Source organism: Delphinapterus leucas, chromosome 15 (genome assembly GCF_059928025.1).
Source record: "Delphinapterus leucas isolate spDelLeu-1000000601 "Yukka" chromosome 15, BTC_Dleu_Yukka2, whole genome shotgun sequence".
Classification (NCBI taxonomy): Eukaryota; Metazoa; Chordata; class Mammalia; order Artiodactyla; family Monodontidae; genus Delphinapterus; species Delphinapterus leucas.
This window is the reverse complement of record NC_143143.1, coordinates 47,197,941-47,222,879: the sequence shown is the minus strand read 5'-3', so window position 1 is coordinate 47,222,879 and position 24,939 is coordinate 47,197,941. Positions and strand designations below refer to the sequence as shown.

The window sequence follows — 24,939 nt, the reverse complement described above, 5'->3', positions numbered from 1 at the left end:
TCAATCTTAGGCAAACATTCGGTCTAAGTATGCTAATTGTAGGGTTTCTGTCATGCTCTTTATCAAGTTAAGTAGTTTCCCTCTATTCCAAAGTTGTTTTTATCATGAATGGATGTTAGATTTTGTCAAATACTTTTTCTCATCAATTGATATGATCATATACTTTTTCTTCTTTAGCATGTTAATACAGTGGATTACGTTGGTTGTGGATGAACCAGTTTTGCAAACCTGGAATTAAATCCCCTTTGCCATGGTGTATAATTCTTTTTATACGTTGTCAGATTCAATTTGTTAATATTTTGTTGAGGTTTTTTATGCCTAAGTTTGTGAGACATTAATTCTCCAGAAGCAATCTCATTTCTATATATTAACAATAAATACCAGTCTGTAGGTTTTCTTTACTTGTACTGTCTTCATCCGGTTTTGGTATCAAGAATACCAACAACAACAAACAATCCAAATAAATGTGACCTTAAGAGTCACCCAAACTACCCTCACATTGTTTGTTGAATTATGGCAGTGGCCATATTTTTATCCTGAGTTTTACTACCAGCAATTATTGTGTTTATTGAGAACCTAACATTCTTGGTGTATTATGTTTATTTAATGCAGTACCTGATAATGCAATTCTCATTTTTTTTCCTACTTAAAAAATATCAATTCCTTGAGAAAAGGAGCCAGGGCTGTGCAAAGCTTATATGCTCAATTTATTTGTTATAATCAATCATGTGCCTGACTAGTAAAATGAGATTTACAATTAAATACAGTGACTTATCAACAAAGGGCTCAAAAATGAAAATCCAAACCAAACCAAACCAATTAAAAAACCAAAAGAGTAAGTTTCACAGGAATCTTAAAATCAAACTGAGTAATCCCCACACTGTGATGTTTAAAGTCTTTTTCCTTGCATGAAAATGAAATATGAATAATTATACAATTATAGACTATATTCAAAAATATATTAAGATTCATGATCTTCTCGTGATGAGTACACAAATACTGCTTTGTTTGGCTGAATTATCTAACAATGTTATTAGCACTTTATAAGAACACGCAAGAGGGAAGAGAGATGGGAACATATGTATAACTGATTCACTCTGTTATAAAGCAGAAACTAACACACCATTGTAAAGCAATTATACTCCAATAAAGATGTTAAAAAAAAAAAAACACCATTCCCCGCACGATACTCTGCATTTTTCTGTTATTATGAGCAATTTTAGATATCCTCCTTTTTCCTTCCCCTTCCATAGACTGTTCATATGCCCTTATTATCTTGATATCATTCTGAGTCTTACATCCTTTTATTCTTGAAAATATACTACGTTGGCAGGCTTGAATTTTTGTACCAATAATGTTAAGTTTACTATTAACCACAAACTTGGCCAAACTCCTACTGCCTTTCAGAAGCTACCATATTTATCATTCATTCCAAGTGACTATTTTGGTTTTTATTTTCATTTATTTATACAGCACACCTAATTCTTCTAAGTGGTCAGTTAATAGTTTACAAAACCTAGACCAGATGAAATCCAGGACTATTAAGGCTTTGAAGGTGTGTTTTAATTTAATTTTAAAAAGAATTAAGATTCCTTAAACTCTATAGCAGCATACCCATCCTTCCAAGCATTCCAAAACTCTGAAGGGCAGACAGAAGAATTTTCTGTTACTACAAACATAAAAATCATTGCAGAGCTCGCGAACATTTCAAATATAATTATGAACAATGCAGAACTGGAACTGCCTTTCCATGGAGTTGTCCTCTTAAAAGAGTTAGTTTTTCAGATATTTTTCCAGAGAGTAGTTTACTGGAGGTGAATAAAATGAATTCAGTGCTATACAAAATAGTAAAAATTTTTATTTACAAATTAATAAACTATAATAAACATGACCAAACAACAAAGAAAGTTATTGGCTTCTATTCATTATGGCTAGAAATATAAATTATTTAAACAAGTATCTAAATCTGCCTCCTGCTTCCAGATAAATTAATGTATTGCATATACATATTTTCAAGTTGTTCCTAACTCTTATTTAGACTTAAGACTTGGGCACTCCTCTATTTTTTACATAGAATTATAAACAGTCTTTAAAAAAAGCTAGCAGAGTAATAAATATAAAAATTTTATACATCCTATAACCTGGATTAATCTGTGGAAATACACAGTACAAATCTATCAATCATACACAATTTGGTCTAACTGTTATATACAGAAAATAAATTTTACAACAGTTTTTATTCATATTCTTGAAAGGTATAGCACTGTTCCCAATAAGTATTCCTTCCATCACTTCTGTATACTTTATACATTCTCAAACCAAAAAGAAACAACATACACCTATTTGACTTTTTGCTTTTTTCTTGCTTGAAACTGCTCTGTTTTGTTTTTTACAGATTTAATCAACATTGACAAGGCAGGATCAATGGATCTCTTGTGTGATTCCTTCTGAATTTCACTCTCTTTTTTCTTTATTGCCTGAGTAAGTTCTTGTTCTTTTTGTTCTCTCTGACGGGCTTTCTCCTCAAGGATTTTTTCCATAGCTTTTGTTTTCTTGAAATTAGGATCTGAAGGATCCAAATTGAACAAGTGGGAAGTATACATTGCCTGAAACCGTGCATCCTTAACATTGACCTGCAAATCCAAAAGGAAAACATAAATAAATAAAATTAGTAAACCAAAAGGCCCAGAAATGAGACCAAATTTCGAAAGTAAGTGAGTTGATTATATAAAATACAAACGTGGGCATTTTGCATTGATTCATTAGAAAACTGTTCTCCCACAGATCTTCAATGGAGTTTTTGTTTGTTTGTTTGTTTTGTTTTTTTGTGGTACGCGGGCCTCTCACTGTTGTGGCCTCTCCTGTTGCGGAGCACAGGCTCCAGACGCGCAGGCTCAGCGGCCATGGTTCACAGGCCCAGCCGCTCCTCGGCATGTGGGATCTTCCCAGACCGGGGCACAAACCCGTGTCCCCTGCATCAGCAGGCAGACTCTCAACCACAGCGCCACCAGGGAAGCCCTTCAAGGGAGTTTTAAGGTTTATTCCTGAACCACAATGTGCAGGGCACACTGTTTTTCATCACACAATGACAATATCCTTGAAAGGGAACTATCCTAGTCTATGTATACAATGGCCTGGAACGACACCAGCCACTTAGACCGAGCGTCTGGAGGAGGGGAGGAATGACCCCTGGAGTAGGCAGGCTCCTCCACGCTTACAGTGTGAAACCTCTTTCTGGCTGAGATAATTAAGCCGATAATTAAGCCAATGGTATCTCCTGCTGGAGTTTTGTGCAGTCATTGCATTCTGAGTACATTAAACTTTTTTTCAACCTTCGTGCTAAAATGAGCAGCTACTGAGGGTAATTCATACAGCAAAAGATTTAAAGATTAAAATGGGAAAGATGGCACCCCTGAGACCAAGATCCGGTCAGATACAAGCCCTGAATTTATCCTTTATCTTTCTACAAAAACACTGTGGTCCTACATGTTAAGAGTGTACCCTTAACTCCAGCCAGGTCTTCAAGCATTGCCAGGCACAGGGGTGACCAGCCAGAAAGGGAGCATGACTCACTGCCACCCATCATTCCCATGCGAAAAATGAGTCCACCCGGAGATGGACTGTAGAGTTACTTAGTTATAGTAAGGACAACAGACGTGATACCACCACCACCACGACACTCATGAAAAATGTTTTTATGCGTGATGATTAGTGTGTGGAGACAGTTCTCAAAATAGAAAATGTGACTACAAATCATTCTTTGTTTTTAACTTTTCATAAGAAAATCAATTCACCAAAAAGTTCAGTGGAACAGCACACACATGGAGCTGACTTAACAGAAACCGGAGCTACACAGTGGTTTCAAAGTCCCTCTCCACGCTACTTAGAAGTTATCTGTACGCCCCTCTCAATTCTCTGAACAACTTCAAAATCTCTCCCATCTTCTTCTGGGTCTATTCTTCCATGCTAATGGATGGAAGTCATCAAATAGTTCCTGACAGCTGTTGTAGGTTTTCTGTACAGGGTTCAAACTCATGCATGGGGACTGTGTGGTCACTAGAAAAATGTGCTTAGCAAAAAGAGGGAAAAGAGGGAGCAATGGAAACAAGAAACAAAGCAATTAAAAAAGCATGGCCTACTGCACTGGCCTTTGCACACAGAGTGTGACGCGATGTGATGTGAACCTGCTTATTTCTCAGTCAGGCTTAATGATGCAGAACTTTCCCGGTGTGAGCATCACAGTGCATGTGATTCTAACACTAAAAGCTACATATTTTGGTGCAACATGGCTACCAAAATAGAAGCCAACTACATCACCTGGTGCTCAACCAAAGAAACACCCCGTGGATGAACTGGCTGTGTTGGGCTGAAAGATAGTAGCTTTGGCTCCATGCTCAATTTTTTTTTTTGCGGTACGCAGGCCTCTCACTGCGGTGGCCTCTCCTGTTGGGAAGCACAGGCTCCGGACGCACAGGCTCAGTGGCCATGGCTCACGGGCCCAGCCGCTCCACGGCATGTGGGATCTTCCTGGACTGGGGCACGAACCCATGTCCCCTACGTCGGCAGGCGGACTCTCAACCACTGTGCCACCAGGGAAGCCCCAAGACGCTCAATTTTTATCTCCAGAGCTGACTTTAGATTTAACACCAGCTTTAAGAAGATAATGACTATTGTCCCTGGTTACCTCAAAGTCATCCTCCAATAATTCCTTCTTCTTCATAAGCTGCTTTTTCTTCTTTTTGCTCAGATTCTGGTGCTCCACAATCTTGTTATAATTGAAGTGTTTCTTGCTCTCTTCCTCCTCATCCATCACGAGCAAAGCCATTTCAGCCTGTGGAGAGAAAAAAGAGTTCAAATATACAACAGTGCTTTTCTTTCCCTAAACAGGAGTATAGGGCACAGGTACCCCCCAGGAAAGGAGAACCAAGCCACCAATGCTCCGGGATAACACTTGTCATCCGTAAACTGATTGTGGATTACCAGAACTCAAAATGAAACCCAGAGATCTCTGTACAGTAATGGGTATAATTTTTAGAAGCAACATCACTGACAGGAGGAAGCTTTATCTAAAATCCAGACCATATTTCACCTAGTGTAACTGGTTAGTAGGCTGTAGAAATAAGAGTCCTCAAGTCCCCCAAATAAAAATTTCTCATTTTCAGTTTGTTCTTTTTAAGCAGACACTAAATCTAGCAAACATGTAGTATTTTGTGATACAAACTAGACTTTCCAAACATGCTTTAGGAACAAGGAATTCCTTTTTGCTTTTGCTTTTTTTTGGCTTTTGCTTTTTTTTGGCCTTTACTTCTTCAATGTTGACACATTTCTATGAAGGCAGGATCTTAATATTTGCTTCTGTAATCTAATATAATGCTTGTTTCTACTAAATAGGTATTTTCTACTGACCATGGGATTAAATGTAAACCTTCAAGAATCAAGTAAACAACCATGTACACTAGAGAAAATACAGAGTGTGCTATGAGATTCCTGTGAATCTTCCTCCATTACCACTTTAGACTGCTTTAATTATGTCTCCCTTCCACCACCAGTACCCGCAGTTGGCTTTCTTTTTAGAGCCGTTTTCTACAAAAGAAAGGTTTTCTTTTGCTCCTTAACTCTGTGAACATTACTGCACATGCAGTAAAACATGCATTAAGATGCAGAGTTTAGGTGACCAGTCAGGCTCCCTCCTAGACAGTGCTATGAACATCAGTCTTGTGAACATTGTTGACTCCAATTCCTGTCTCAGAAAAAATACATATTACTCTGTGCCATGGATCTTTGGAGGCACTGAAGCATAAAGTTCACTACACTTCCAAGAAAGACTAATTTTGTACACTAAATTTGTTATTTTCAATAATAAAGAGAGAAATGAGCATTGAACAAGGCATAAAGCAAACGCTGTATTACAGGGTTTAAAACTTACGGCATTATTATTTTAAGGTTTTTATAGTACTATTTTTTTTTGGTCTCAGTTATAGTAAGGGTTTTGAATTAAATTGAATTAAAACTTATGGCATTATTTTAAGGTTTTAATAGTACTATTATTTTTGGTCTCAGTTATAGTAAGGGTTTTTAATAATAAGATATTTTCCTCTTAATCACAAAGGGACATGCCTTGGGTTTGAGGTAAATTTTAACTTTGTACTAGCTGGATACTAGCTGGAGAAATTTGGTAAAAAGATGACATTTAAAAACTATGCTTGGGACTTCCCTGGTGGTGCAGTGGTTGGGAGTCCACCTGCCGACGCAGGGGACGCGGGTTCGTGCCCCCGTCCAGGAGGATCCCACGTGCCACGGAGCGGCTGGGCCCGTGAGCCATGGCCACTGAGCCTGCGCGTCCGGAGCCTGTGCTCCGCAACGGGAGAGGCCACAACAGGGAGAGGCCTGTGTACCGCAAAAAACAAAAACAAAAAAAACTATGCTGCTGAAATTCTTATTTATAAATTCATAACTAAAATAAGTTTTTTTTTTTTATTAGGGATACTGGAAACACATGGATAACTCCACTTGAACTGTACATATCAATTATCCACTAAGCATGTAACCATGACCATGTCTTACCTTTTGTCTTTCTAGTTCAGCTTGTTCCTCTGGAGATGTGCCATCTTTTGCAGATTTTGTTGATTTCTTCTTTTCTTTTATACCTGGCACAACAAACCAACATAGGAGGGTTAAAAATTATAAGACTATCACAGCAACAATCTGTTTATACTATTTTATTTTAAAATTTTTGTTTATAACAAAAATGCAAGGTATCTATCAATAAATATATAGAAACTAAAGAAAGTAAAAAAATATTACTTAGATGACTATGGGTATGAATGGAATAATAATAGTCTGGAGGGGATAAGTGAATATTACAAAGAAGGAATTTCTTCTGAAAGTAATGTATAATTATATATACATCAGCTAAAAAAGAAAAATCATAAGATCATTTCAACAGATACAGAATAAGTACTTGATAAAATTCAACATCCACTCATGACAAAATATGTACACTTAATAAAATTCTATTCAAGGAAATCTTTACAAAGATTAACAAGATAGATTTGATATACATGTAATACAGTGTGCTGAACTGTACTACAAAGTGAAGACAAAAACACTGTACTACATAGTGAGAAAAAGAGGGCAGTTGGCTTAGTATGTAATAAAATGTAGCATCATACATCACTGGAAAAAGAAAGGATTATTCAATAACTGGTGCTAGGCAATTTGTTTTATTCTGCAAAAAAAAATTTGAGCTATAGATGCATCGCATAATTTACAGGAAAATAAAATGCAGATGTATTAAAGAGTTAAACATTAGAAAAAAAAACCCTATGAGAAAATACAAGGGAACAGCTACCTGATCTTAAATAGAAGGAATGTTTTCTTAGCGCAAGAATAATAGGAGAAATCACAAAGGGAAAAAAAACAGAACACAGGTAATTTTAATATATAAACTCTTAAAACTCATCAGCAAAATGAAAAATTCATCTCTATAATGACAATTTGATGATAACTACCTGTAAGTAAAAGTTTAACAAAACCCTTTCTCTTTCTCTAAAGACAAATTTGATCTTTGTTTAATTTTCTGGTTCTATTATTATTAAACAAAATTACTCATGGGAAAACTGGCTCCTGAGTAGAAAACTGACTATATTTTCAGGGACTCAGGGACTTCTGGAGAACACAAGGTGTTAGATGAGGCAGTAACACACGGCAGTTAAGGGCACTTGACTCGGGAGCAGTTGGCCTGGGTTTAAATTCTGGCTCAACTACATTCTAGCTGTAGCAGTTTGTGCTTGTGTCCTTATCTGTAAAGTGGGGATTATAATACTTGCACCTACCTCCTAGGGTTATTGTGATGACTAAATACACTAAAAAATGTTAAGAGCTTAATGTCTGGCACATGGTGCTATAAACTGCTTGCTATCACTGTTATAATAGTCTGACTATACATATATAAGGTATCTTGGGTTCCTTGGTGATCACGCAGATGCTTTGATTTTTCTTCCTTTTTTTGTCTGTTGGGAGGGGTTCAGGGAGAATTGGTGTCAGAGTATGAAGAACTACTCTGAAGAGTAAGAAGGTTCAGAATCCACAAAGACATGTTCTGTTACTCTAGAATGTTATTACACAATCTCAACCTTCTCTGAGCTGCTGGACACTGTCTTATTTGGATAAGTTGAGTTCTGTCCTTCCAAATGCAGAGAAACCAATGGTCTCTAAAGTATTAACAACAATTAATGCTTCTACAGCACTTACTAGGCACCAGAAAGTACTGCTGTTTTATTCCATTTTATACAGGAACTGCTTTAGTCCTCACAACAATGCTATGAGGTAGATTCTGTTATTTATTACAATCTTCACACTGTGGGTGAGGAAACTGAAACACAGAGAGGTTAAGCAATTTGTCTCAAGGTGAGTAAGTAAAGGAACCATGATTCAAACCCGAGCACTCCAGCTCAGGCTCTCTGTTAATCACCCATACTTCACCCCTTCGCTATCAAATGTCATTCTCCCTGGAAGAGCCATTTCCATTTAAAATGCATTTTGTTGTAAAATAATAAAGTAAAATTCACAGAACATATAATGATGGCTGAACAACCGCAGCTAATGGGGGATAACAGGAAGTAGAGAGAAGCTTTAGAAGCTGCTCCACGTGCACTAGCCCTGCTGCACTAAGGCAGCCCTGCCCAGCTGAGAGAACACACCTGCACATAAGTGTGGCCTCGTTCACCCCTCACTGCTACCAAGGCATCTGTCTGCACTTTTAAGAAGAAATATCATTATATGTAGCCCTTCCCCTAAGTGAGATAGTGCTCTTATCTCAAATGTTTTTCAGGGAATGATGTATCTGCTTTAAGATTATAACCTTTTCTCTGTTGTAAGTATGTGCACGTATTTATACATATAAATATCATCAAGGGTCCACTTTCTTAGGGTCTGACTCCCACACCCTAAGTTTACCTCTGCTCTCTTAAGGCAATAGCTCCTTTTGAAGTGAATGGACAAGTGACATATGCAGAAGATCATTCTGTGGCAGGGGAAAAAAATCAGGCTGTATATGATTAATACATAAAGGAGATAAAGATCTTCACATACAGCTGTGGGAAATAATTTCAAAGAGCCCACAATGAACTGTTCCGGATTTTATAACAACCTGGTGAAAAGCCATAAAAATAAACTTGAAAGGAAGACTGCAGCAAGAGAGGAAAAAAATCTCCAAGATGGTCAGGGCTAAAAATGATATCCAATTTTAGTGTGATGAAAATTTCTTTGCTCATGAAGAATTTACTGTGTGCTACATTGAATTGTTTAGTCAGAAGATAAACAATGTGTAGAGGCCCTTTCTGCACTGTTAACAAGATCATATTAGGTGGGCATATCTTTATTTTTTAAAAAAAAGCATTTAAAAAAAAAAGGCATTTTCCCTTTGGAAAGCTTTCAGACCTAAGTTAGTGAAGAGTACTAGGGAAATGAAAGTCCCTGTTCTGAAACGTTATCTTTATTTTTCAGTGAATCTTTTGGCAAGTAAGAGTCCACATCTCCTGGGACTGTGGCAAAAAGGACATATAGATGATTCTAATAAGCTGAATATTAAGAGACTTGAAATCAGGTGTTAGGGTTTTATAGTTAAGAAAAAAAAATCTGGGCTTCCCTGGTGGCGCAGTGGTTGAGAGTCCGCCTGCTGATGCAGGGGACACGGGTTCGTGCCCCTGTCCGGGAAGATCCCACATGTCGCGGAGCAGCTGGGCCCGTGAGCCATGGCCACTAAGTCTGCGTGTCCGGAGCCTGTGCTCCGCAACGGGAGAGGCCACAACAGTGAGAGGCCCACGTACTGCAAAAAAATCCCCCAAAACTAAACAAGCCTTACTGAGGCCACTACCCCTTTAAGCAAAAAAATGTAACAGAATACATCCATGGAAAAAGATGTGCTGCAAACAATTGATCTATAAAAGGAATATCTGTAAAAGAAATTCCATTTTCCATTACTTGTAATGTCAGAGAATTGTTTCCATAAAAAAGTTCTTCCAGAGTGTTCAGCTGAGAGCTTCTTGTGAGAGAGCAGTTAAGAGAATTCACTGGAGGGCAGACTGCTCTCCGTACTGACCAGACAGGAGTGGTAAGCCCCCTAGCAATTTACTCTTTAGCAACAAGTCCTTGTGTCCAGCTCTTATACATATGGATCCTGGCTCTGGCTTTGGTCTTTACACAACGCACTTGTAGAGTTACAAAAGGTAAAAGGGAGCCATTAGGATTCAGGTTCTATCATCTACAACTGGCCCCTGTGCAATTCAACCACGTTTTCAGTTCACTCCTCTATAAAGTGGGCTAAAGTTTGGATTAGAGGACAGAATGCATATAAGAGCATTTGTAAACTGTAAAACTACATATGAGCAGTATACTGTAAGCACCCAGCATACTGGCTGAATGAATCAAATATGTGTGCCTTATTATTAGATTTTCATGGTGGTTTATCAAATATCTAAAGTTGTCAAGACAAAGGATACATTCTAATAGGGTATATTTAACATGTGATGTACTTTATTTCACTCCTACTTCTTCAAAAACAAAATCTTATCAAACAGTTTATGCAATTAGCACTAAGCAAATTTTTCCAATACTTCATTTCTACAAGAAAAAATAACTTTCAACTCACTCTAGAAATACATTTTCAAAACTCTCATCTAATATTGAGTTTGCAGTTTTAAAAAAATAGAAAAATTATAGCAAATTTACAGTGTAGGGGGTAAAAACTTAAAAGGAAAAATTAGAAAAGATTTCTAGTACTCATATTGGCTCCTAACCCGAGCCAAACACCAGGTCTGGCATCAGTAACTGAACTCAATTTCTCCATATTTTGAAGAGCGTGTAAGTTTAGCTCTGGGATTGCCTAGGGCAAAGGTATCCTGGCTTAAAATGTCTCTGTCCTGCTCAACCATGGAACTGAACTATACACCCTTCCAAACACTAATGCTTTTCCTCCTATTTCATGGCGGTTCCTTCTGTTTCATAAACTTTCCCCCTACCTTCCAGGTAGTACCTTCTCCAGGAGGACAGAGTACCTTACGCAGCCTCCTGACTTCAGAGCCCAAACCTGCACCTCCCTCTCTTACCAATGCTTTCTACCCCTTGTTCCATGGTTTGAAATACTATTTAGAGGCTACCGATTCCTAAGTCGGAATCTAGGAGTTATGCTAAATGCCTTCCTTATCCAAATAAAAAGATCGGCAAGTCTACCTCCAAAATATATCTAGAATCCCATTTACTTTTCTCCTTCCAATTCCATTACCGTCGTGCTGTCTAGACCAACCATCACCTCTAGACCTCTACAAAAGCCTGGTCTCTCAGCTCTCACCAATGCCTTTCTTCAATCTGTTTTCTTTGCAGGACCCACAGTAGTATGTTAAAATGCATACCACATCACGTCACATCCTTGCTTTAAGACTCTTCACCGGCTTCCCACTGTCAGTAGAGTAAAATCCACATTTGTCGCCGTGACACAAGGCTCTGCAGAGTCAATCCTGTGTCCCAGCCTGGCCTTATACCAAACTGCCCCTCTAACCATGCTCCAGCCACACTGGTATCTTTCCATTTCTCTGACACCAGTTCTTTCTCACCTCATAGCTGTTCTACCCATTTTCCCCTCATTTGCAATGCTCTTCCCCCAACTCTCTCTGCCTGACTCCTTCTCATTCTGCAGGTCTCAGCTCAAACGTCACCATCTCAGAGAAGCTTGCTTTGCCGACCCTATATAAAGAAAGCTACTCTCCTTCTTCCTCCCAATTATATGCTCTGTATTACCCTATTTATTAGTTCCTTTAAAACAGTGATCATATTTGCATAATATTCTTATTTGTTTACCTGTTTAGCATGTCTTCCCTAAAACTATAATCTACTTAAAGGATGTAACTTAGCTTGTATTATTAGTGCTGTATCTCTAGTCTAGCAGAGTGCTCGGCACCTGGTAGGCACTCAAAAATATTTATTGATAGAATGAATAAACATGTCAAGATACCATTTTTTAGTCCTAACTTTATCTAAAAAAAAAAAATTCACTCTTTTGTTTTTCTTTTTCCTTAAAAGAAAACTTAAGCCCAGATATAAATAATTATTCCTAGAAAGTATGCTGAAATCAAAAGTATATCGAAAGCAAGCAAACGTAATCTGCATTTTCCCTTGGAACTTTGGATACTAACTTTAGGGAAAACTTTTCACAATTTAAATGTGCTGATTCCAAGAAACAAGCTACCCAAGCCACCAAGCTATTTAACTTACTCTTTGAATCCTACCCCGAGTTCTGCAGTTTGACCAGATTTCACATGCCAAATGAAGCACTTTGGAATGAGAACAAGGAAACTATAATGCTTCGCATTTCTCTGTTATAAACTTGGTTTCCTGAAATCGGAGGATAAGGCTAAAATCCATCATCTTCTAGAAATGACTGCTCAGGTATGATAAAAAGCAGAATATGCTAAGTTTCCATTTCCCTTTCCAATTCCTAAGAATCTCACATCCTATAATAGACTTTATTCATCTTGATCTCCTTTTCATCAACAGAATGTCAGTGATAAAAGGCTATAACAACCAAGAAATAATTCTGAGCAATTTTGACTTTCCTGTTGAGAACTATTCTGGCCCACTAGTCACAAGGAACAAGAAGCAGGGAAACTTCATAAAATCCTTCTCTTTACAATGCCAGCTTGGAGTTGCTCCAGCAACAAGCCTTTGGGGTTCATGTGTGCGGTATGCAGAGCAGGGGGAAGCAAAATGCATGAGAACAAATGGAAAATGCTTACAGTGGTCCTGCACTGACTTGTCCAAGTATGGCCTGAACCTTACCACACACTTTTATACACACACACAATTTATACATACCAAAAAGGTAAGAATGAAAGCATTCAGGAAAGAATGACTGGTGCATGCGCAATGGAAACAAAGCTCCCTGGATATAGGAAATCAGATACCTGATAGTTTAGGGATTCAAGGAAAAAGGGGAGGAAGCTGGCTTTCAGCTACAATGAAGCTAATAATGAAGCAGAATAAATGAAAAGGGGATAAAATGAAACATAGATGCTTTTGTCTATTTGAGCCGAAAAGCTTTCATACTATGAATGAAACCCTGTTTCACACATGTAAATCATGTAAAAATTAAAAAAAATTATACACATATCCACAAATATATAAACAAATTTATTCCACGCTTTCAATTCTTCATAGTCTGTGCAAAGAGAGACGTAGAATGGATGTGTTATAATAAAGCAGTGAAAGCACTCAAAAATATGACTTCCTTTTTTCCCTCATCCTTTTATAGTCAATCTGTCTATAAGGATATTTCCCAGAAAGGCATCTCCAGTAAACTGTTAAATTAATCATATTACCCAAAGTTTCCTACAATGAAATTATTTCTTGTATGTACAGGGGGCATGCTGACCCCTCCTAATCCGATCAATGGTTACATCCCATAGGACAAACTTGCTTATAAGCCACTAGGGAGCTATACAAATTCTAGGAATTTTACTTTTTAGTGAAACAAAGTGTTTATCAGAAGGAAAAAGAGTATGTGTGAATAGGCACACACAGGTGGACTTTAGATTCCAAGTGAAAACTACAAATATGGTCTGGCTTACCTATTTTTTTAGCTTCTTCGGCAAAGTATGGGTCATTCATATCAACATCAGAGGGAACTTCATCTTCACTGGCCTCTTCAGCAAGAGCCTTAAAGTTGAATATAAAAATACATACAGTTTATTATAAGGACCAAAATATACAAGCGTCAAGAAAAGCCGTACTTCTTTTAAATCAAGCAGTTCAATCTAAAATTAAAATAGTTTTTTAAATGGATCAGTTTATAAAATAACTCCTGAGTAACTCTTTTGTTTGTTCAACAAATACTTATGGAATACTTAATAAATGCAGGAACTATGTAGGGTTTTTGAGAGAAATGAAAGTTATCAGATACATGGTTTTTGTCTTCAAAAATTTTACAATCTATTAAAAGAAGTTATAGACACATAAACAGACATATATATAGTAATAGTAATAGTAATTCAAGATAGGAAGTGCCAAAGAGACAAAAATAAAATACAGACATTCAAGGAGAAGAATACTGAGATGGGTGATCAGTGAAGAGAGGTGGCCTGCCTCATCTCTCACGAAACTAAGAAATGGCAGTGATTATCAATAGCTTGAAGTACTGCATTGTGGGTTATCTTTTAAATCATTAAAGCAATTCATCTGCTGGTTATTTAAAGAAAATGATAATGAACTTACTGTTCTCATCACCCAACTTCAACAATTACCTTGTTTTATCTATAATCCACTCATGAAAACTTCTGTGCTATTTTTAAGCACATCTGTTGGTTACATTTTCCCTAATCAAATCTGAACAGTTTACTAAATTAGTATATTTAAATTTTAAAAATCAAGTCTATAAAATACACAGAACATATGCAAACTGAGATCAGACTAACCAGATTGAGTTTATCCCCAGGAATCTAAAACATGAGTCGTTTCAACAAAAACATTTAGAATGTACATTGCTAAACATCATCCTACATGCTGAAGAAGACCCACCGAGCTCTAAAGAATATTCATTTTGATATTACTATCCTTTTAAGAACAAGGGCTTCTAAGAACTTTTTCACCAAACTATTATAACCGATTCATCAGTAATATGATGTTTCTAACAAAGATTATGAAATACTTATATAGCTAACCACATATTTATTCACATTTTTTAAACTGTTTTTTAGATCTAAATTATAGTATATCAACTATGGCGTATAAACATATTCATTTCTTTAGTAATAATTTCTCAATATCAAATTGAAGTCACGAAGAGGAAAAGGGGAAAAAGTATTTTTAACTTGAAGTCTTGAAACTCTTCTATATGTGAAGAACCTGGGCAGGTGGAAGAGATCTGCTGGAATCACCAAGTCCAGTATAGAGCTGAGTCTAGAACAAACTGGGCACTCAACTGATGTATTTTTAATATTATTGATAAAATGAGTCCAGTCTAAGCCCAATGAAGGGAAAGCGTTAAAGCAGAAGATAATCTCAAAGCACCAAGTGAAAATCAAAGACAATAGCTGCTAAAGATCTCAGAAAAGAATGACTACTTTATTGACCCCATAAAGACTCATTTGTAAGTCTTCCAATAAACTGATGGCTTAATAACTTGTGGAATTATTCCACTCAAAAGATATTTTACTGCCTGAGAGAGGCAGCATATCAATGGGGGCAGGGCTCTTACCTCATTTCCTCATTTTACTATCCATTTCCAAAAACACTGAGTATAACAGGAGTTCAAAACTCACTCCATTGCATCATTCAATTTTGTAGCCCTCTTTCAATATTGCAGCTCTTGTACCAAAAGCACAAGCTTACATCATACGGAGAGAAACAACACAATACAGTAGCAAGAGCACTGGAGCAAGAGATCTGGTTTCTGGTCTCAGCTTGGCCATTAACAAGCTGTGTATCCTCAGACGAATCACTTAATTTTCTACAACTATAAAACATCAGGGTTGGACTAAAACTAATCATTTAAGATTCCTAAAAGTTGTAAAATTCTGTGATTAGTGGTACCATCTTAAGACAATAAATGCATTGCTAGAATGCTGCATTTCGTTGACAAGATAGAGTACTCTTATTGGCAAAAACCCTAAGTGGTCTCTGCTATTACTAAGGACTCTAACTCTGGAAAGATGTTATCCCTGAATGATAGGAGTCAAATCAGATTTTTCACAGACAACATATTAGCACAGAGAAAATATCCCTGATAAAGGGATCTAATGACAATATGATGTTAAAAGATCTATACAATAAAATAATACTGAAAAGTGAAAAACGCAGCTTGAGAAATGGAAATACAAAGAAAAAATTTCATTCATGTTGAAAATTTCTCTATGTATACATCCTCAAGTAAAAATGTCTGTATGTACCTCTCTTCCTCAAAAACACAGAATAGAATCAAACTGTCTTACATCTAGAAATCGACTAAACTATGCATTTATTTAGGTAGCACATAAATGTAAAATATTAGAGCAAGGCAGTTAGGTTAAATGATACAGGCTTCGTGTATCATTATGCAGCCTTGCAGAAAACACTTCACCCACCGCAGTGAGTGGTCACATTATGAGATACTAGATGCCAAGCACCTGGTACCTTCTGATACTTAGTGGTTGCTCAATAATTATTCGGAATTATTCAGTCATGATTATCACTGATACCTTTTGTTTCTTTTTCAGTCTTTTTTTCTCTTTCTTCTTCTCTAAAAATTGTTCCCATGGGGTCAGTTTATCCTTTCCTTCCAATTTGTTTTTGACCATCTCTTCTGCACTTTCTTTAAGGCCTAAGAGAAAACACAGATAGGTTAGTTTAAAAGCTTCATTCACTGAAAAATGCAATTTACCAAAAAAGGTAATTTACATGTATTTACTAGAGTAACAAGATAAAATGCAACACTACAATGTCACAGAGTAAAGTAGTATCAATCTATATCAAAGCTATTTCCCAACAACAAATGACAATAAACCTAACCAAACTGAAATGAACAAACCAACTCAGCAAATAAATATATGGTCAAGCTACTAAAGAAAACTCCTTTATTTAAGCTCAAAATTCATTTCTCTGTACTTAATTGAATTGCTTGAGACACTAAGAAAAATTCTGGAACAAAATCTTCTCAGGATATGACTACTAATTAATCTTGGGTAACAAAAGGTAAGTGGTCTTTAACATAATTATTTCTACTTGCTTCTTTGCCCAAGTAAAAGACTGTATTCCCTGGAAACTACAAGTGACTAACAAAAATTGATTAGTAAGGCAATCCCTGTTGAAATGCCCCAGGAAGAAAGAATTCCTGTAATTTCTCCTCAAGAACTCACTCTGTGAATCCACATCTTTAAGATCAAAAGGAGTATCAAGTTCAGATTCCACCCTGTATGTTTAAGTTCTTTCAATGATGTTATTCGATCTTGTAGCTATCTCTCAAGGTCCTTGTTCATTATATTCTGCAGTTCCTGATTCATGTGTCTAGGTGGCTTATGAAATAACTAGAGTGGGGTGAGAAGAAAGAAAAGGCCCCAAGGCTGATCTATCAGTTCATGAAGACCTCATTACTGTCAAAGTAAAGGAAACGTGACCACTGTGTTATCCCCTTTGATAATACAGATGTTTGTTTTACTTTGTAGTGTTTTGGGGAGGTCATGGTTGGGTTTGGGGAGAGGGAGTTTTAACATTTAGAGGACGCAAAATCCATTAAAAAATTAATGGAATGAATCTAGAGACAAGGTCAACCCAGATTATCTTTCCAGGTACATTCTAAATTCTAAGCAAGTGAAAACCAACCTAAGGATATAATAATTCCCCTTTCCCCTGATGAGTATACTGAGACTGAGAACGTTCAGCAACTTGCCTAAGAACACACAACTAGGAAGCCATACAGCTACAATTTTAACTCCTAACTGTCCTCTATACTATTACCAGATACATGTGAAATGCTGGTTTGATATAAAATAAAGAAACGTATAGCCCACGAATAAAATCTAAAGTTTTGGGCCTCAGGTTCCTTATCTGCAAAATGAGGTTAGTCTGGATCAGAAGCATGCAACTCCCTCCTCCCGCATACACCTTTTTTCTCCTAAAAGAAAATATTTGGTAGAAGTCCAAATACACAAAACAGCTAAAAGTGGTACTTTGGGTCCTGAGCCCCAAAGAACAGCAGAAACAGCTGGAACAGATGATCTATAAGGTCCCTGGCTCTTAAGCCAAGACTTAATCTCTAAATTTCTGTAAGTTAGAAAAGTATTAAGGTATATGCATACTCAAGGTTATGTAGATTTGTTTTCCTGACATACTGCTGGTATGCCTGATTTATGGGATACTCTCTGATTTACGGGATGCCAAATCAGAAACACAACTCTCAATTCAAAAATGTTTCTTATAAGAAAAACACAATCACTTTACTAAACAGTTTTCAGGAGAAATGTGAACTGTATAAAACATATCCAGATCTCTGACTGAATCAACAGATACATAGCACCTTAGGAAATGTAAACTTGGATCCTCATTTGGGACAAAGAAGCAAATCCTGACAAAACAAGTTGAGTTCGAACAGCAAAATAAAACAATTTATATATTATGCCTGTGGGTCAGCACACAGTCCAGTCTCAAATTCTAAATGCACAGTATTGTGTTATTAAATATGATGTTTAAATAATAATCCTTAAGGTATTCTAATTTCCTCATACATTAAGAAAGATTTTATTACTCCAAAATACTAAATTAAGTAATATATTTAGAGTGTTTTTTCCCCCTGCCAAAATGTATTCTCTGGTTAATTTTAATCCTTGAAACTTAAACTCTACTTCTATCTCGGCATGATGCTAAGAAAGGTGTTACTGTTTCTTTTAGGTGACTAGAACATTGGTTTAATGTGTCTCAATCTCTATGAACTACTCCACATGTGACTGGGTCTTGACATTTTTGGGGAATATGGATACCTTTAGAATTTGATAAAAACTATGGAATCTCTGGGACTTCCCTGGTGGTCCAGTGGTTAAGACCCCATGCTCCCAATGCAAGGGGCCAGGGTTTGATCCCTGGTCAGGGAACTAGATCCCGCATGCTGCAACTAAGACCCAGTGCAGCCAAATAAATAAATAAATAATTTAAAAAGTAATAATAATAAAATGTAAAAAAAAAAAAAAAAACCTATGGAATCTCTCTCTCAAACACTGTACTGGAAAAACTTGCATACAATGTTCAAAAGTTTATAAATCCTCAATGCTCATTTCTATGTAAGGATCCAAATGGCCTCAGGTAAACAGCATTACCAGGGCAACAGAGGTCTAGGAGAAGACGGGAGTCCATTTCCCACTATTTCAAAACTTATCACTTACATTCGTAGGTTCTACACCAGGGTTTCTCATTTCAGTACAACTGTCATTTTGGACCAGATAATTCTTTGTTGTGAAGGACTGTGCATTACAGAATGTTAAGCAATATATCTGGCCTATCCACACTAGCTGCCAGTAGCCCCCAGTTATGAAAATAAAAAAATCTCTCCAGAATTGCCAAATGTCCTCTACGGAGCAAAATCACCCCTAGTTGAGAACCACTGTCCTAGATAATGATTAGAAGTCATTTCTTTCCTTCCCTTTTTCCTCCCCTCCCCTTCCCTTCCCTTCCCTCATTTTTTTGTGAAGGAAGGTGCAGCATTTATTGCAGGCGCCAAACAAGGAGTCCAGGGTAGCTAATGCTCAAAAAGCTTGAACTCCCCAATGGGTTTCAGCAAAGCATTTTTAAAGGCAAGGTGAGCGAGAGGAATCCCAGGGTATGTGATCAGCTCGTGTACAATTCTCCGATTGGTTGATGGTGAGGTAACGGGGTACTGTCATAGGCATTAACATTATCAATCCTTAGGCACCAGTAGGTCTGGGGGCTATGTGCTCATGGTCATCAAATAGTTAATTTCTTCCATTTGGTGGGGGTTTTAACATCTATAAAACAACTCAGGAAATGTGCATTATATACTGTTATCTGCGTACTTCAGAGAGGAGCTAAAGCAGAGGACATGGGGGAGGGGTCTGTCTTAGGAAGCCCCCATAGGGTCATGCTCAGTTACAGTAGGAAAAAGATACTGAGTCAAACTTCAGTCACCATTAGTTCAAGATACCATAGGTTGTTCTGAGGGAACCAAAAGGTGATATAGATCTGTTTCAGGACAGGTGATTGGAAACAATTCTCCCTTTCTTGTTCTTTAAGCATTAGAAGTCATTTCTGAAGAGAAGGGCTATTTCATTATTTGTATCACATAAATTATGTATTATTTTTGTTTGGTACTTGATTATAATAATGTCTTTTTTTAGTTTAGAAGTTTCAACTGAGTATGCCTTTTTTTCCAACTAGAACAAAGGCAGCTGAAGTCACCTTCTTTTGTATTGCATAATATTTAGCATAGTGCCAGACACATAGTAAGTACTTAATAAGCACTTAATTGATCTGTCTTGAAGGAGGAATTCTTATTTCAAGCCAACTGTTTGATCTTTCATGTTTGGAACATAGTCTCTCCAACAGAAAATGAATCAAAACTTTAGGATCTAAATAAATGGCCTTTATCCCAAAGTGGTTCATGCATTTTTGTTTGTTTGTTTTTTTAGGACCTATGGCTCTAAATAATTCATGAAATATCCTTCTTGGGAAATATTTTTCTGGTATTTAGTTTGTTTACAACAATAAAGAAATAGTATCTTCAGTTAAATACAGTCTGTAATTTTTTGCCTGGCTCTCACTTAATACACCAAAATAGTAGAATGACAAACACATTGCAATGAATTAACACACCACCATGATAACTTAAAAATGCTTTGTTCTTGCTGTCATCATGGGGTCATTTAAATCTCCTGCTACGGATCACAGCTGTTTAATGTTCTAAATTCTTAAAAATATGCCCATTCCAGAAGCTTCCTGGCATATGCACAAGAACATTCTTCAGACACTTTTAGCTTCATTTGAGAGCAGCCACTACGTGACTGAAAAACAGCTTCATTATAAATGTCTAGTTTTGCGCGTTTGTTTTTTAAAAATTTAAGCATATAGGCAAGGACTGCCGAATTACTTAAAAACAACATCAATAACCCTACAAATAAGGGGTGAAAAATTCTTTTAAAACCAACCATGAGCACAGATGACTGAATTATAACAATAACAACTTAAGCGCAATTCATTCAGACTTATTTTGGCAGTTTGCATACACACAAAAATTCTTTTAAATATCCTTTCAAAATCCACTGAAGTAAGAATATACATTTCTTCTGAACTTGCTCATTTGAAATTTTGAAAAGTCTTCAAGGGACAGGACATGAATAACTTAAAATAACTCAACTAGGTACTATGGCTGGTTTTGTTTATAAAAACAAAATACATGTTTTAAGATTTCTGATATAGGCTGAAACTGGCACTTTTTTATGTATGTGAGAACTTAGGATCCATTGAGAATACTTACGAACACTTACGGCTCAGTCTTTATTTATGTATGTTGTATGTTTAAATGAGACCATGTTAACACTCAATCCCAAAAGTACCCTTTAAAATGTAACTAACTACCATCGCCAACTGAACTCCCAACTTGGAATTCACTCTGTGTGTAACCATGCCCTGAGGAACACTGACATAAAAGGCACCCTTTCAAACTAGTCAGTTTTCCCCAATGGTGTGGGGAGAGGGAAGGAGACATTTACTTATCCTTAAAGCATATCAGATAGCAAAACTATCAATCTTTGTAATGAGAAAGATGAAGATTTTAAGTGTTTCGAACTTGGTTCAAGATTTGTTTAGAACATTGTTCAGACTTTGGTTCATAATTCGAACTTCTGTAAATCCCTCTCTCCTAAACTCTTACAGTACCATATTCTTTTATTCTGCACTATTTATCACAGCTGCAATTTTATGTTTGTGTGATTATTTTTTTTTACTGTTATTAATGGTTATCACCCTTACTAGGTTGCAGACTCCATGACAGTAGAGGCCACGGCTTGCTTTTTTCCCCCCACAAAGGTAACCCTATGGCAAGTGGAGGGCCAAGTACACAGCACATGCTGAATAAATGTCTGCTGAATGAATGGAAGTGCAACTGAAAGGATACATGAATCAAGTTTGTTCCCAACCTTACAGATAGGGAGCAACAGTTAATGAAATTAAAAAGTAAAATAACAACTAGCCTTGGGAATAATAGTAAATAGCAAAATTCAGAGCCAACAAATGCTCCTTGTATGCACTTAATATTGTTAGAATACTGTTATATCTACTATATGGAAACAATACAGACAGCTATAATAAATATAATAAGGATAAAAGGGTAGTATAGGTAAGCTACTTAGACTGGGAATGGCTTCTCATATAGCATTTAATTCTCTTTCTCCTAAAACAGTCAATGAGGTATCCATAGGAGACACTCTCAAAGTATGTACTAAATGAAGAAATGTTAATGCTTTTTGTTGTTGTTCTTTGTCTAAAAGCTGTTTCAGTGGGTAGCAACTGTTTTGTATTCGCCTTGAATTTGAGCTTATCATTCTCTAACCTCTTCTGAATGTCCTTTTACTCTCCTGTAGAATGATGTCTTCCATTTGCAAGTATATTCATCTTACTGTGAATCAACCTGTCCCTGCTTCTTAGAATCAAATGTTCTTAAAAAGCTGACTTCAAATACAAGACATTTGGGCTTCATTAGGGAGTTATTGTTTCCTGTATTTGTCTGTACTTTATTTGTATGTTTTCTTTGCCTTTCAAGTAGTTTGTGATCACAATGTACGTAATAGCAAGCTGTCCTTAATACTAAAGTAAAATTCTGGCCAAGTCTGATGAAATTATTCTGCTCTTTAATTTGTGGCAAAGAAGACTGAAGAACAACTTGTTCTATTGTTATTTTTTATACATAATGTTTATAGACAAGGCAGAAAAATGAAAACTTTAATGAACGGGTAAGACGTAAGGAAATGAAGGCAATTTTTTGGAATTTAGTCAAAATAAGAAAGCTCAAACAGAAATGTTATACTAGCTCCGAAGTAGGGAATTTTTGTTGGGGACATGCACAAATCTGCTCTGGTCTAGCATGGATCTTGGGTTTTAAAGGGCTGTTAGCCAAGGAGGCAGGAGGCAGGAGGCAAAGTTTGGAGCCCGATCATGATGGCAGGTCCCAGAGACCACTACCATGAAGCCAGGATCCTTTAGTAGATGCTGCTCCTCCTCCAACAATTTAGAAGGGATACATGCCTGTTTGGGCTTTGGCCATGGGCAGAACAAGGGAAGTAAAAACACATTTTCCCCCCAGAGAATTTATAACCACAAGTCCACAAATCCATGGGTTTGTGGCTAGAATTCACACTATTTGTGTGGCCCCAAACACCCTAATCCAAAAATTTGGTTTCAATAGGTCCAGGATTGGAAGTGCCCTTAGGTACCTGGCAAGTACTCTCTAAAAGAAGTATTTTTTTGACTCAGGCCTCTGAGAATTCCCATAGGTAAAGAAAGATCCAAGAACAATTAGATCACAATCAAAATTCAATATGAACCAGAGTAAGCTGAAACCAAATAAGTCAGACCTATAAGGACTATAGATTTTGGAATTAACAGAAACAGAATATAAAATCAGCACATTTAAAAAAAAAAAAGAAATTAAAAGATTATCAAAGGTATGAGACAGATTTGGGGAAGAAAAAAAAGTTCCAGAAATGAAAAACATAACTGAAATTATAAAGTCAACCAAGTTACACAGCAGAGGTAAAGAAAAGATTAATGAACTGAAAGACAGAACTGAAGAAATTACCCAGCATGCTGCACAGATTCAAAGGTATGGAAACTATGAGTTAGATACAGAATGAGAAGGTACCACACATATCAAATGGGATTCCCAGAAGGAGAAAATAGAGAAGATGAGGAAAAGGTAATATTTTAAGAGAAAATGGATGAGAAGTTCTCAGAATTTTAAAATGAATGGAAAGTTACTAATCTTCAGGATTCTGGGTATCCAATTAATTCTAAGCAAGAATAAAGGTACCAAGCAAAAAATTACCTACATATATCATAGTGAACTCTAGAACACTGAAGTATTTTAAAAGCCAGGGATAAAAGACAGCACTGTGGAATAAGGCCAACCCTTTCCTGACAGGGTTCAGAAGTGGGCCCCTGGGCCCTGGAATTAAGGAAGTGTATTCTTTAGTTACACAGGCTTCCTTACCTGTAAACTCACATCAATAGGGCTCAAGGGGAAGCCCTGAGTTCACAATAAATTTGCCCCTCCCCAGAAAAGGATCAAGAGGTGACCAGCTCAGTGCATCCATGGCAACAGCAGATATCCTTCCCTCCCTAATCCTCAACATTCAGCCTACCACCAAAATCTTGAACCCAGCAGGAATAATCTCTCTGTGACTTTTATCCCTTATTCATCTTAGTCACCACCAAAAGCTCCTAATCATCAGGTTCCCCCAATCTTCCATGTTCTAATCCTCAGAAGTTAACTATACATCCACTCTCTCTGTCACTATCTCCCACCCCCTTCAATTCTCTACCACTAAATTCCCTGGAATTCACAGTACATCATCAGTAAAAACTCAATTATTTTATCTCAACATTTTCTTCATCTTCTTGCTCTAACTGAAGCCTGGCTCTCCCCTGAAGATACTGCACAAGGCGGCAGTTTCAAGTGTTTGTTGGTGCTGCTGGTGGTGGTGGCAGCAGCGTTTGGTTTCTTCACAGAGCGCTCACGCCAACTGGCCTAAGGGAGGGGGTGGGTGTGTGGGTCATTAGTGCTCTTTATCCAGTTCTAGGAAGTGTGTTACAGGTCCAGGGTTAGGCAGAGTAACTTACCAATAAAACAGAGAACCAACCAACAGATCCACACAGTTTTGAAATATTGGTACCTGACAGAGGTGACATGTCTGATTACTGGGAGAAAGGAGAGATTATTCAATAAATGGAAGAGGATAAAAAGCATCTGCCATGTAGAAGAAGTTGAAATTGGATTCCTACCTTATATCATACCAAAAAAAAAATAAAAATCAACTCCTGATGAATCAAGGACTTAAAAGTCAAAAATCAGTCCCAAATGATACAAACCCATCTCCCATCAATGTTAACAAAGTTAAGAGCTTTAATGAGATATAGTTCATATACCATACAATTCACCCATTTAAAGAATAAAATTCAATGTTTTTTAGTACATTCACAGATATATGCAACCATCACCAGAGTCAATTTTAGGACATTTTCTTCTTCTCAAAAAGAAACCCCATCTCTCTCCCCTGCAGGACACTCTGACACCCCCCCACCCTCCAACCACTAATCCATTTCCTGTCTCTATTGTCTGTTCTGCATATTTCATATAAAATATGTGGCATTTTGTGACTGGCTTATTTCACTTAGCATAATATTTTCAAGGTTCAT

General features: G+C 37.0%; 1 protein-coding gene across 2 annotated transcripts in view; it reads right to left on the bottom strand.

The window, feature by feature from the left end:
- Nucleotides 1-684: 684 nt before the first annotated feature.
- The window catches only part of ESF1 (ESF1 nucleolar pre-rRNA processing protein), a 59,194-nt gene continuing 34,939 nt past the window's right edge, over nucleotides 685-24,939 (bottom strand). For both annotated transcript variants that reach the window (XM_022594132.3, XM_030763576.2), the window contains exons 10-14: nucleotides 16,227-16,348; nucleotides 13,623-13,710; nucleotides 6,565-6,647; nucleotides 4,685-4,831; nucleotides 685-2,633 (exon numbers count right to left, since the gene is read on the bottom strand). In XM_022594132.3, the coding sequence (XP_022449840.1) occupies nucleotides 2,340-2,633; nucleotides 4,685-4,831; nucleotides 6,565-6,647; nucleotides 13,623-13,710; nucleotides 16,227-16,348 (734 nt within the window). In that variant the 3' untranslated portion in view covers nucleotides 685-2,339. The remainder of the gene's footprint in view (nucleotides 2,634-4,684; nucleotides 4,832-6,564; nucleotides 6,648-13,622; nucleotides 13,711-16,226; nucleotides 16,349-24,939) is intronic.